Source organism: Corythoichthys intestinalis, chromosome 20, assembly GCF_030265065.1.
Source record: "Corythoichthys intestinalis isolate RoL2023-P3 chromosome 20, ASM3026506v1, whole genome shotgun sequence".
NCBI classification, from domain to species: domain Eukaryota; kingdom Metazoa; phylum Chordata; class Actinopteri; order Syngnathiformes; family Syngnathidae; genus Corythoichthys; species Corythoichthys intestinalis.
The window spans coordinates 26,025,131-26,040,212 of record NC_080414.1 but is presented as its reverse complement, the minus strand read 5'-3'; the positions used below and the strand labels follow the sequence as shown (position 1 = coordinate 26,040,212).

Here is a 15,082-nt window from a genome sequence, read left to right as displayed (position 1 = left end):
CTATAAACACGTTTTCCTTACTCCTAAAACAATTTTGTTTACGAATACTTGAACGTATCATTTTTTATTTCGACGCATTGTTAATCCGTGCTAGTGTCGCGTGTTAACTTTTATTAGTTGCAAACAACACGATCGCCAACATGTCATCTCGCGCTAGTGAAACTCGTGTGGTGGAGCAAACTGTGATCGTTTCTCAATGGGTTTATAGCGTAGACAGATGCATATGTGTGTATAGGTCCGTTTGATTGGATTCTAAATGTATTTTGTCAAAGTCGTTCATTCTTATTCTGTAACAGTTTTTTAAACATATTTTATCACAATGAGACGACTGTATTTGATTTCGTTTAATTATATAATAAGTCATATAATTTAAAACATAATGCGTAACGATTCAGCCTGCGACGGACACGATTGACCGGTGACAGGCGTCAATGACCTGACGTCGCCTCTTATTGACGTCTCTATTAAAATGACATTGAGGTGACACCAAAAAAACGACACGCACAAAAAAAATCCTGTATTTTGAAAATGCAAATTTAGTTGAAAAAAAAGTATGATGGCAACAAGACAAGTTATGTAGTAAAAAAGGTTTTCATGTAATGAACGATTGATTACTGAAGACAATCCAGAATAAAATACGATAACCATTTTGCAATTTCAACCGCAAGATGCTGTAAAATACATTTTCATATTAAACGAAGCCAATTTATCAGAGAAAAAGACAGTTGCCGTAGTAACTATAGATATCTGATGGTTATAAGCTAGATGCGAAATTCGCGTATTCGGCTCATCGGGATAACCACCATCACTTGTCGGTCATTTTGTGTCAGTGCTGTTTGATAAAAAAAAAAAAAAAAGTCAATGAGTTAATATTATGATGGGTTTTTTTTCATTTACGTCAGAGATGCAGTAAATAATTGCATACGTAAAAATATATGTATATATTTCAACATTCAGCCTCAAACATAGCCACGTTAATACAGTTTGTTATAAACAAAACTGTTGCAAGATCCGTCAAGGTTGAGCCAAATTAAGAATATTTTAGTGGAGAAAATCACTGTAGCCATATCTAGCTAAACCCTCAACTTGTGTTCACTGCAATAGTGCTCTGATCTAAGATGGCTACCGGTCACTAACGCCGCGGATTCTTCACATGTAATTCTATATTCCTGTGATATCTATGGCGGTAACATCAACAAACTGAAGCTAAAGGTTTCTTTGCTAGCTCTGCAGCCACCACATATTTGACATTCTGGCGAAAAGGAAAAAACGGCATTAAAGGTATTTTATTTGCTAATGTTTCTGAAAAAATGTGTTCACCATATGAAGTTGTAGGGCGCTGTCTGGATTGATGCTGCAGAAAATATGCTTAACGGTGATCAAATCGATATAGAACACCAAACATGGGTCTATAAATCTGATCAGTATTTGTGTAATATACAAAGCGTGCAACAAATAGACAGGGTGTCCCTGAGTTATGACTTTAATTCTTAAATGATTTGCTGCCATTGAGGTGACTCAATCAGGCCAGTACAAATGGATTGTACGTTTTATTGCCTTCAATGGCAGCCAAGGAGTTAAACACGCCGCTTCTCATTCTTTCATTACGCTTACAAGACGATTACTTCTGCATTAATCGATACTTTTGTTAAATCGTGTAGATAATTACTAATCCTGAAGCAAACCAGACAGGTAGCACAGTCTTTATTTCCAGAAAAGCTTCTTTTTGTACCCTATTGCATTTATATAAGTTATTACTTGGGATGTCCCGATATCATATTTTTGAACCCTAGTCAGAGTCACCTGATTTTGAGAATCTGCCGATATTGAGTCCCGATCCGATACAAATAAAGATTTTTTTTGTTTTTATTTGCACAAAAGTTCCAAATATGTCACAAAGCTGTACTTCTTACAGCACCCCCACTTCCGCTCTTTCCTGGAATGTTGCGGAGTATAAAACATTTATTTTTGTATCTTTTGGCAACGCCATTGTATTTCTGGGTTATTTTGTTAATTTTTAGCACTTAAAAAGTTAAAAAAAAAAAAAAATTAGGCCTGGACGACTTACTTTTTGGATTGGTTGCACTGGTGTGCCTCACTTTTTTCTTAAGGTGCACCTGCACAAAATGTAGGCACACACATATTTTTAATTGCACTACCTTTATCGCCATACTTTTCATCACTCTCAATAACATTCATATGGTTCACAGCCTTGTCACTTCCCGCCTGGACTACTGCAACTCTCTCCTCTTCGGCCTCCCTCATAAAACTCTCCATAAACTCCAACTGGTTCAGAATTCAGCTGCCCGCATCATAACCCGTACCCCATCCATCCACCACATCACTCCAGTCTTCCAACAGCTTCACTGGCTCCCGGTCCACTTTCGAATACAGTTCAAAGTTCTCATATTCAAGGCCATCCATACTGTATCCTCGTCCCTCCATACCTGTCCGATCTCATTCATGTTACTTACTTACTTACTCCCTCCTGTGCCCTTAGATCCTTGTCCTCCAAACAACTGTTTCTCCCCCCTGCTTGCCTCAGCACCATGGGTAGCTGAGCGGCTGAACGCTCGGCTCCCCATGGTGCTGAGGCAACTCCCTGGCTTTGGAATTCACTCCCACCTGACCTCAGGAACACAGATTCACTCCCCCTTTTTCAATCAAAACTCACCTGTTTAGACTAGCTTATCCACAATAATCACTAATTTCTGGTCTTTTTAACTGCCCTTATATCTCTTAGTATTTTAAACTTCCTTAAACTTTCATTTTCTCACTTTTAATATGTTTAAATGATTGTACGGCGAACTTGTGTGCCAGAAAGGCGCCTTGAAATAAAATGTATTATTATTATATAATTTATTCATTTTCTGAACCGCTTATCCTCACGAGGGTCGCAGTGGAGCTGGAGCCTATCACTGCTAACTCCAGGCAGAAGGTGGGGTACACCCTGAACAAAGTTACTCACGCTTTGATGCTCACGCTGCCGAGAACAGCCCCTCAACAAGAAGACTGACGAAACGATGATTAACACATTTGTGCCTTTGATCGTAGAGCTACCGAGCATTTCTCTCGCCAGATCAAATCTACAAACCTGTCAATTATCGTTAACTTTAAGTACCAAACGCCAGCTGCATAAATATACATATATTTTTAATTTAAAAACCCAAACCTTTTCACCCAATTCCGATCTTCTGAAAAATGACGCGATCGGCCCCATTTCCGATCATGTAATCGGATCGGGACATCCCTAGTTATTACCTTTAATTTACTTGAGTAGTTTAATGACTTTTCATGTACTCAAACACCAACTGCCAAAATGCCATTAAATCTGTGAGGTTTCTATTTCTTTGTGTAGGTTACGGCGATATGGCAAGTCAGAGGCCTCCATCCAGTATGGGCCGGCCTATGAGTCGTACTGGATCAGTGGTACCGGGAAGTGGAAGACCTATAACAGCTGTTCGCCCTCCTCCTACTGCCATCCGCATACCAACTGGAGTAAGTCTACGTTAGTTAGTTTTAGCTGTGCTTTCAAATGGTTACTGGCTTACTGTTAACCTAAAGATCATGTAATTGAATTTGTTCTCACGTCAGTGCTTCGAAACTTTTTCGATACCTCACACCACCAATATAGCATATACTGTAAATGTCTTTTGCATTAAATTATATTCATTATTTGCTTTCCAGAACATTTCTCTGGAACGCACTGCTTCAACTATGTGTCTGTTAGGTGTTTTTGTCAGGAATTCAGCTATAGTTAGTTATATGCTGTGGACAGATGGAGAATCTAATTTTTAGACATGCTTGAAATTAGATCTAAATAAGTTTCACTTAAAGAGCATACGACAGGAGAAAAAAAGTCTTAAATAGCATTATTATGTGAATTAGAATCATATTTTGAGACGATTCGACTATATACAACAATTTAGCAAAGCGCAGATAACGAGAAATTAGTCTTTTAATCTGCCGGTTAGCCACGCCTACCATTATAGGGCTCTAGCGTCCCCAACAGGTGGATGACGTCAGCGGGAGATTGGGCTCATCGGTTTTACTATTCAGCCCATTGAGGGGGAATTATTCAGAACGAGGAAAACGCGACGAAGAGAGCCGCAAAATTTCATTGTTTCAGTCTCTCTACTCCAATATTTTTACAGGGTATTCTTTTTATCCAAGTATTTTTCCACAATAGCTAAATAAATGGCTTGAGAAGGACAAGTCAGCCTGTCGAGGGGGGAAGTATTCACAACGAGGAAAACGCGACGAAGAGAGCTGTAAAATGTCATTGTTTCTGTCTCTTTACTTCAATATTTTTACAGGATATTCTTTTTATCCAAGTATTTTCCCCAATTGCTAAATAAATGGCATGGTCATGACAAATAAGTCTTGTGCTAAATGGAATATGAAATAATGAAAATGCACTTAGTCAGGACGACATGGCAAAACTACTCCATAATGGTCAAAACTGTTGACTTCACCTTTACTGTCGCACCTACCGAACGATATTTTATGACACCTAAATCGGACATATGTCATTTCCCTTCCCCGGCTTCGGAGAATGTAAACAAACCAAGAGGTGTGACAGCTAGCCGACATGCTAACCCGAACCGAGTGATGTTTCAAAGTCTTCGAAGCGGAAAATCACACATAACTAGCCCGGATTATTTGACACGACACCTGGGTTGTCGATTGTTTTTGCGGACCGGCAAACCGCCCGGCGGAGAGCAATTTACAGCTAGTTCCCCGGAGGAGGGCGGCTGCAGTTGTTGTGCAGCTAACGTGCAGCTAATGTGCATAAGGAGAGCTTTTTACATGCCCATCAATGATCAAACTTAAGTAGTCCTTTATTTAAAGAAAGTTTGTAGTGTTTACTTTGTAATCGCTGTATTCGTATTTGATATAATACAAAAACAAGATGTTTACTCACTTCCTCGTAAGTCCAATGGTCCCACAGTAGTAGGGCTTGTTTTGGCCAATATCCACGGTGAATGAGAACCTTTTGAAACTCCAAAAAGGCGCATACGCCTCTCCCTCATAAAGCAAGATTTTTCTGCAGCCGTTTGGCTGGTTAAACGTATTAATCCGCAAAGTCAGCTGAATCCAGAGGATGCCTTCAACCGTACACGTCACAGCGCCCTCCTCCTCAATGCAAGACCGAAGCCGGAAGTCACTCATTTTTATGGTGCGGGATTCAAAAAACTATATACATACAGTGGGGAGAACAAGTATTTGATACACTGCCAATGGGTTTTCCCATTGACTGTGTATCAAATACTTGTTCTCCCCACTGTATAGCGATCGCTTCCACACACATCTAAGCGGTCAATATCATTCAGGAGCATAAAATACCGCGTGTATTATGAAATAAACATGCTTTTTCGTGTCACATGCACTTTAATGTCTTAATGTAAAGTTAGTTGAACTTGAAGCACAGTGTAATTAGTTACCACTATCGTGACTGTAAGTGATGTTTTGCCTGATGGAATTATTTGTACTTCTGATGCAGCTGATTCCAGGTACAGGTGTGCATCCTGGTTTAAGAGCTCTCGTTACCAGTCCTGGAATCCTGTCAGCACAGATTAAAGTGACTGATAGGCCTGTGACCCAACAGGGGCTCAGTGGGATGAAGACAGGGTTGAAGGGTAAAACCAAAGTTATTCTGTGCATTGACTTTTGCCTTCCTGGCATATATGACTCTATGTACTTTAGGGGTGTGACAAAACATCGAAACGGTGATATAGTGCGATACTTAGCATCCCAAAAGGTTATCGATATGCTCATGCTAAGAATCGAGATATCGTTTACAAAAAAAAAAAAAAGGATCCAACAAGTTGCTACCAAAATCTTCCACCATAATTGTGACTCTGTTAACCCAATGGCTGCCATTGGCAGCGCTCGACGCCCAATCCATTAAGACTTGGAAGGGCAAATGAACGTTCATTCGAAACCAGAGCATACACAGTCACTCTTTCCGATTTTCGGTGCTTTTACAAGTCACTTTCTGTTCACTTTATGACATTTACAAGTCACTTTCTGTCGAGTTAGAGCCACTGTCTATTCATTTGGTAGATTCCCGGGTCACTTCCTGGTCTGAAACCCAAAATCAACAGCAAATGACCTATGAAATGCCTCAAAATTAACAGGAATTAGAACTAAAATAGCCCAAAATCAACAGGAAGTGACTGAAAATCAACGGGGAACATGAAATGGCCCAAAATTACCCCGTTGCGTGGTATTGGCTGACACTGATGGCCATAGAAGTGGGAGGGGCATGTTTGAAGTGGGAGTGGTTCATTCGCTGCCACCTTCACAGTTCAAATGGATTGGACGTCTAGTAGTGATGAATTTACAGCAGAGGGACAACCATAGTTTGTTTTTCTGTTTATAAGTTGTTTTGTAGAATATCCTAGAATGATTTCTTGACAAATCTATTGATAATCGTTGTATCGCCATATCGTGAGATCGTTACCGTGAGCTTTGTATCGCAAATCGTATCGTGGGGTGCCAAGAGGTTCCCACCCCTAATGTACTTATTTTACTTGTTACTTGCGACAACGATTGGATGGTTACGTAATGAATTGTCTTTCTCATCTCTGTCTTCACCCACTTACAGGACCTCAGAGGCAAATTCTGGACAAGTCTTATTACTTGGGTCTTCTTAGGTATGCTACTTACTTAGACAGAACGATAATTAAATATAACATAGGTTTTTAAAGCCATTGTATACAAGCCTATTCAAAGACCTCAAAGTAATTATTGTTGCTGTGATTATGCCGATAGGAGTAAGATCAACGAGTTAACCACAGAAATCAGCAAACTCCACAAGGAGATCGACACCTTCAACCAGGAAAACTCTGTCTATCTGTCATATGAAAAGAGGTCAGTGGGCATCTTTTTATTTTCAATCAAAGCTGATTGGAGTTGTATTTGAATTAAAAATGTTATATGTTCCTTACTTAGAGCTGAAAGTTTGGCTGCTGAGATCAGGGATCTGCAGGGCCAGCTTGCTGACTATAACATGGTAAGCAATTGAAACTCATTTCTGTCTTAAAAAAAAAAAAATAAAGGTAGCATTGCAGTGCTTACTGCAGTTTGGAAAAAGAATAAATCCTCTATTATTATCAACACTGAATAGATCCTCGTGATAGAAAATGTAATGTATTTTTGTAATTCTATAGTTGATGGATAAGCTCAACACCAATTCAGACATGGAGGAAATGATCAACGACTACAACAGCGTAAGTGCACTTTGTTAACAGAAAAAAGGTGTATTGATTATAATATATAATTTCGGTTTTGTTCTTCCTAATAGCTGAAAGCCCAGAATAACAGAGAGGCTGAAAGCATTGACAGCATCTTTATTGAAAGACGAGAGTAAGTATTGTGCAAGAGTTCAACATGCTTTCTTAATTTCATCAGCTCTGCTTATGTAAGAAAAACATTGGTAATATTTAATTGAAGTTTGAGGTAACATGATAATTCTGTGGAGTTTAGTTTTCTCCAAGTCTTTAGATTGTAGTTTGTTGGGCCGTTTACATGGTGACACTGCGACACCAAGACGCAACGATTCTGTTGCGTAATGGCCTTACCTTTATGGGGTTATATTGCTGACACTATTCTGAGCGAGCAATAATGGAAATTGAGCAAAAATAACCTAGATTTTGTGCACAAAAAATTATATTGAGCGAGCAGTTAAAATATTTTAAGCGAGCAATTGTAGATTTTGAGGACAGAAAATAATATTGAGCAAAAAAAATTTACTCTGTGCCGCTCAATTCCCCCCTCCTGCTCTCGCTCCGTATCTCGACTCCTTTGCTCGTCGGTTTTTCTCTGCGTGGCACGCAGAGAAAAAATGATGGGCGGATCAATACCAAAATATCGATATTTCGATCCAGCGCGTTAAATTTTAGGTATCGATCACCAAGCAAAAGTATCGATATCTGGAATTAATATATTATATTTTCTTTGTCAATTTTGGTGTATATTTTTGTGCACACTTTTTGTATTACTTTTCCCTTTCGCATTCTACATGCACGTAAGTGGTGCACACAAATAAGCAGTGCACCGGCGTGTGCTCCTGCCCCCATTCACGTCCCTATCCTATGTCGAACAGCATGCTTTTCCTCGGCCTCTCTCACGCCTAATTTCTTACTTAACCTTGTTATTATTTCTTATTCATCTATTATTTCTTGTGAAGTTATGTTTGATATTTTTATTTTTTCATGAAATGTTTTTCCATATTTTTTTTATGTTACAAACAATTAAATGCTTGATTTCTTATGTTTGTTTCTTTATGTTATGTTTCCTTTGTTAAAGGTCTGTTTCAATTATTAGGGCCCGAGCACTAGACGTGCGAAGGCCCTATTGTTTTGCAAAGGATTATTAGGGCCCGAGCACTAAGCGTGCGAAGGCCCTATTGTTTTGCAAAGGATTATTTTTTTTTTTATTATTATTATTATTTTTTTTTTTTTTCAGGGCAAATGAAAACGGCCAATTTGGAGGCCTCAGCATGCACGAAAAGTCACCAAAATTTGCACATACGTCCGGAAAATTGTAAATTTCGATAATTTTGCAACGTTGCAAAAAAATATAACAAAATGGCTCAGTGGCGCCCCCTTGAAATTTTAAAATTGGCCTATAACATTAGGGTCTGTCAGCGTAGAGCAATGAAATTTGGGGGGTCTATACCTTGTCCAAAACCGCTCCAAAAAAGCATTTACATGCATATTCCAAACCCAACAGGAAATCGGTTATTTTGGATCAAATATGAAATTTTTATCGATTTACAGGGTGCACATTTGAGACCTTTTCGCCGAGGGAGTTAGTTGGATCATCTTCAAAATTGGTGAGACTGTTCAGGAGACATATGAAATCTTAAGTTTTGAAAATGGTGTGTTTTCATTCACGGGTCTGACCTGGGCGTGGTGCCAAAGTCGACCATTTTTTCGGCAAAATGACAAATTCAGTAAATGACTTATAGTTCCTTGACACAACGTTCAATCTTTTTCATATTTGGCATGTATGTGTGGTATCCCACCCTTAACACGAGTGCATTGAAATATTACCCATTAGGTCTAGCGCCCCCTAGTGAGAACAGGAAATGCCTTTTTTTACGAGACAGGTTCCTCCTCCAAGGGAAAAAAATCTGTTGACCTCAAACCTGCATCAGGGGAGCCTTAAGACCTGTGTTCAGGTGCCTGATGAAAAATATTGAGGTTTCGTTGAGGCGGAGGGGTCCAAACAGGAAAGTGAAAATGAACGTCAACAATTTGTCACGCAAAAAACTTTGAACAGTCATAACTCGGCAGATATACAACATATCTGCGCCAAACTTCCCGTGTTTGTTGAGAGTCATACCCTGAAGGTTCTTGTAGGGGTCATTTGCATCAACTCTACAGTGCCAACTAGTGGCGACAGAAAGAAGTTTTAAAAAAGGCCTTTCCTATTGGGTTTTTTCAACATAGAGCAAGGAAATTTGAGGAGTAGATACCTTATGCAAAACTGCTCCAAAAAGTCTCTTGCACCCATATTCCAAATCCAACAGGAAATCGGGTATTTTGGATCGAATGTGAAATTTTCATGGGTTCACAGTTGGAGTTTACATTTGGAGGCTTGAATATGCACAAAAACTCGTAAAAATTTGCACATACATGCGGCTTTAGATAACGTTCGATAATCTTGCAATGTTACGAAAAAATGTAGCAAAATGCCTCAGTGGCGCCCCCTTGAATTTTTCAAAAAGGCGTTTCCTATTAGGTTTTTTCAACAGAGAGTGATGAAATTTGGGGAGTCGATACCTTGTGCAAAACTGCTCCAAAAAGTCTCTTGCACCTGTATTCCAAATCCAACAGGAAATCGGGTATTTTGGATCGAATGTGAAATTTTTATCGGTTCACAGTAGGGGTTTACATTTGGAGGCTTGAACATGCACGAAAACTCACAAAAATTTGGACATACATGTGGCTTTGCATAACGTTCAATAATCTTGCAACGTTACGAAAACATGTAACAAAATGGCTCAGTGGCGCCCCCTTGAAATTTTCAAAAAGGCCTCTCCATTTAGGTTTTTTCAACGTAGAGGGATGAAATTCGGAGAGTCGATACCTTGTACAAAACTGCTCCAAAAAGTCTCTTGCATGCATATTCCAAACCCAACAGGAAATCGGGTATTTTGGATTGAATGTGAAATTTTTATCGATTTACAGTGTGCACATTTTACACCTTGGCACCTAGGGAATTAGTTTGATCATTCTCAAAATTGGCGAGACTGTTCATGAGGCATATGAAATCTTAAGTTATCAAAATGGTGTGTTTTCATTCACGGGCCTGACCTGGGCGGGGTGCCAAAGTCGGCCATTTTTTTGCCAAAACACCGAATTCGGAAAATGACTGATAACTCCCTCATACAACGTTCAATCTATTTTAAATCTGGCATGTGTGTGAGGTATACCAGCCTGAGCAGGACTGGATTGAAAATTTACCATTTGTGCTTGGCGCCTCCTAGTGGGAACAGGAAATGTCCTTTTTTTACGGGACACACTCCTCCTCTAAAGGGAAAAAATCAATCTACCTCAAAGCTGCATAAGGGAAGCCTTAAGACCTGTCTTCAGGTGCCTGATGAAAAATATTGAAGTTTCGTTGAAGCGGAGGGGTCCAAACAGGAAAGTGAAAATGACTGTCAACAATTTTTCTCTCCAAAAACTTTGAACAGTCATAACTCGGCAGATATACAACATATCTGCGCCAAACTTCCCGTGCTTGTTGAGAGTCATACCCTGAAGGGCCTTGTAGGGGTCATTTGCATCAACCCTACAGCGCCAACTAGTGGCAATAGAAAGTCACTCGTTTTTCCAATACATGTTCAGTTCTTTTCAGGTTGGTCATTGTAGTTTCAAGACCTATTAAAATACTTATTTACGGCCCATGTCCACGTGTCTCTGTCTGTTGCCGTGACGACCCTTTGTTCGCCATTTAAAGGAAATATTTTTTTTCAGAGACTCAGGCAGCTTATAGAGCCACAATATTTGGCACACTTGGTCGAATTGGCCCACTTAGAAGATTAGTTTTGGGTTTTGAATAAGGGCTTGGCTGCACAGCTCAGTAGTGGCTCCTTTTTTGTAGTACTCTCTCCAATAGGGGTTTTTATCTCTTGGGTGTGGGAATGTATATAGGCTACTTTCGAGCATCTTAGGTTCTAATGAGATGATTAGAGAGGAGGATCTGCCACCACCCTGACCTGCACACAGTCCGAGTTGCGTGACGTCCGAGTTGCGCTAGATTGCGAGGGCCCGTTCAGTCCTGCTTGCAGGCCTAGTTAGGGCCCGAGCACTCTCAGCGTGCGAGGCCCTATTGTTCTTCGAAGGATTATTAGGGCCCGAGCACTAGACGTGCGAAGGCCCTATTGTTTTGCAAAGGATTATTTTTAGGGCCCGAGCACTAAGCGTGCGAAGGCCCTATTGTTTTGCAAAGGATTATTTTTTTTTTTTTTATTTTTTTTTTTTTTCAGGGCAAATGAAAACGGCCAATTTGGAGGCCTGAACATGCACGAAAAGTCACCAAAATTTGCACATACGTCCGGAAAATTGTAAATTTCGATAATTTTGCAACGTTGCAAAAAAATATAACAAAATGGCTCAGTGGCGCCCCCTTGAAATTTTAAAATTGGCCTATAACATTAGGGTCTTTCAGCGTAGAGCAATGAAATTTGGGGGGTCTATACCTTGTCCAAAACCGCTCCAAAAAAGCATTTACACCCATATTCCAAACCCAACAGGAAATCGGTTATTTTGGGTCAAATATGAAATTTTTGTCGATTTACAGGGTGCACATTTGAGACCTTTTCGCCGAGGGAGTTGGTTGGATCATCTTGAAAATTGGTGAGACTATTCAGGAGACATATGAAATCTTAAGTTTTGAAAATGGTGCGTTTTCATTCACGGGTCTGACCTGGGCGTGGTGCCAAAGTCGGCCATTTTTTCGGCAAAATGACAAATTCAGTAAATGACTAATAGTTCCTTGACACAACGTTCAATCTTTTTCATATTTGGCATGTATGTGTGGTATCCCACCCTTAACACGAGTGCATTGAAATATTACCCATTAGGTCTAGCGCCCCCTAGTGAGAACAGGAAATGCCTTTTTTTACGAGACAGGTTCCTCCTCCAAGGGAAAAAAATCTGTTGACCTCAAACCTGCATCAGGGGAGCCTTAAGACCTGTGTTCAGGTGCCTGATGAAAAATACTGAGGTTTCGTTGAGGCGGAGGGGTCCAAACAGGAAAGTGAAAATGAACGTAAACAATTTGTCACGCAAAAAGCTTTGAACAGTCATAACTCGGCAGATATGCAACATATCTGCGCCAAACTTCCCGTGTTTGTTGAGAGTCATACCCTGAAGGTTCTTGTAGGGGTCATTTGCATCAACTCTACAGTGCCAACTAGTGGCGACAGAAAGAAGTTTTAAAAAAGGCCTTTCCTATTGGGTTTTTTCAACATAGAGCAAGGAAATTTGGGGAGTAGATACCTTATGCAAAACTGCTCCAAAAAGTCTCTTGCACCCATATTCCAAATCCAACAGGAAATCGGGTATTTTGGATCGAATGTGAAATTTTCATGGGTTCACAGTAGGAGTTTACATTTGGAGGCTTGAATATGCACAAAAACTCGTAAAAATTTGCACATACATACGGCTTTGGATAACGTTCAATAATCTTGCAATGTTACGAAAAAATATAACAAAATGCCTCAGTGGCGCCCCCTTGAATTTTTCAATAAGGTGTTTCCTATTAGGTTTTTTTAACATAGAGTGATGAAATTTGGGGAGTCGATACCTTGTGCAAAACTGCTCCAAAAAGTCTCTTACACCCGTATTCCAAATCCAACAGGAAATCGGGTATTTTGGATCGAATGTGAAATTTTTATCGGTTCACAGTAGGAGTTTACATTTGGAGGCTTGAACATGCACGAAAACTCACAAAAATTTGGACATACATGTGGCTTTGGATAACGTTCAATAATCTTGCAACGTTACAAAAACATGTAACAAAATGGCTCAGTGGCGCCCCCTTGAAATTTTCAAAAAGGCCTCTCCATTTAGGTTTTTTCAACGTAGAGGGATGAAATTCGGAGAGTCGATACCTTGTACAAAACTGCTCCAAAAAGTCTCTTGCATGCGTATTCCAAACCCAACAGGAAATCAGGTATTTTGGATTGAATGTGAACTTTTTATCGATTTACAGTGTGCACATTTTACACCTTGGCACCTAGGGAATTAGTTTGATCATTCTCAAAATTGGCGAGACTGTTCATGAGGCATATGAAATCTTAAGTTATCAAAATGGTGTGTTTTCATTCACGGGCCTGACCTGGGCGTGGTCCCAAAGTCGGCCATTTTTGGGCAAAATACCAAATTCAGAAAATGATTAAAAACTCAGTGATACAACGTTCAATCTTTTTCATTTCTAGCATGTATATGAGATATCCCAGCCTGAACACGACTGCATTGAAATATTACCCATTAGGCCTGGCGCCCCCTAGTGGGAACAGGAAATGGCCTTCTTTACGAGACAGGCTCCTCCTCCAAGGGAAAAAAATCTATTGACCTCAAACCTGTTTCAGGGGAGCCTCAAGACATGTGTTCAGGTCCCTGATGAAAAATATTGAGGTTCGTTGAAGCGGAGAGGTCCAAACTGGAAGTGAAAATGACCGTCAACAATTTGTCTCGCCAAAAATTTTGAACAGTCATAACTCGGCAGATATGCAACATATCTGCGCCAAACTTTCCGTGTTTGTTGAGAGTCATACCCTGAAGGTTCTTGTAGGGGTCATTTGCATCAACTCTACAGTGCCAACTAGTGGCGACAGAAAGAAGTTTTAAAAAAGGCCTTTCCTATTGGGTTTTTTCAACATAGAGCAAGGAAATTTGGGGAGTAGATACCTTATGCAAAACTGCTCCAAAAAGTCTCTTGCACCCATATTCCAAATCCAACAGGAAATCGGGTATTTTGGATCGAATGTGAAATTTTCATGGGTTCACAGTAAGAGTTTACATTTGGAGGCTTGAATATGCATAAAAACTCACCAAAATTTGCACATACATGCGGCTTTGGATAACGTTCGATAATCTTGCAACGTTACGAAACAATTTAACAAAATGGCTCAGTGGCGCCCCCTTGAAATTTTCAAAAAGGCCTCTCCATTTAGGTTTTTCTAACATAGAGTGATGAAATTTGGAGAGTCAAAACTTTGTGCAAAACTGCTCCAAAAAGTCTCTTGCACACACATTCCAAATCCTACAGGAAATCGGGTATTTTGGATTGAATGTGAACTTTTTATCGATTTACAGTGTGCACATTTTACACCTTGGCACCTAGGGAATTAGTTTGATCATTCTCAAAATTGGCGAGACTGTTCATGAGGCATATGAAATCTTAAGTTATAAAAATGGTGTGTTTTCATTCACGGGCCTGACCTGGGCGGGGCGCCAAATTCTTCCATTTTTTCGCCAAAACACCGAATTCGGAAAATGACTGATAACTCCCTCATACAACGTTCAATCTATTTTAAATCTGGCATGTGTGTGAGGTATACCAGCCTGAGCAGGACTGGATTGAAAATGTACCATTTGTGCCTGGCGCCTCCTAGTGGGAACAGGAAATGCCCTTTTTTACGGGACACACTCCTCTTCTAAAGGGAAAAAATCAATCTACCTCAAACCTGCATAAGGGAAACCTTAAGACCTGTCTTCAGGTGCCTGATGAAAAATATTGAAGTTTCGTTGAAGCGGAGGGGTCCAAACAGGAAAGTGAAAATGACTGTCAACAATTTTTCTCTCCAAAAACTTTGAACAGTCATAACTCGGCAGATATACAAGATATCTGCGCCAAACCTCCCGTGCTTGTTGAGAGTCATACCCTGAAGGGCCTTGTAGGGGTCATTTGCATCAACCCTACAGCGCCAACTAGTGGCGATAGAAAGTCACTCGTTTTTCCAAAACATGTCCGGTTGTTTTCATGTTGGTCATTGTAGTTTCAAGACCTATTAAAATACTTTTTTACGGCCCATGTCCACGTGTCTCTGTCTGTTGCC

General features: G+C 40.0%; 1 protein-coding gene across 1 annotated transcript in view; it reads left to right on the top strand.

Annotated features, from left to right (window-relative positions):
- The first annotated feature begins 1,139 nt into the window (after window positions 1-1,139).
- Window positions 1,140-15,082, top strand: part of ift74 (intraflagellar transport 74) — a 53,666-nt gene continuing 39,723 nt past the window's right edge. The window contains exons 1-8 of the mRNA XM_057824171.1: window positions 1,140-1,281; window positions 3,359-3,498; window positions 5,504-5,639; window positions 6,611-6,659; window positions 6,778-6,876; window positions 6,958-7,018; window positions 7,176-7,235; window positions 7,310-7,371. Coding sequence (XP_057680154.1) covers window positions 3,370-3,498; window positions 5,504-5,639; window positions 6,611-6,659; window positions 6,778-6,876; window positions 6,958-7,018; window positions 7,176-7,235; window positions 7,310-7,371 — 596 coding nt within the window. The 5' untranslated portion in view covers window positions 1,140-1,281; window positions 3,359-3,369. The remainder of the gene's footprint in view (window positions 1,282-3,358; window positions 3,499-5,503; window positions 5,640-6,610; window positions 6,660-6,777; window positions 6,877-6,957; window positions 7,019-7,175; window positions 7,236-7,309; window positions 7,372-15,082) is intronic.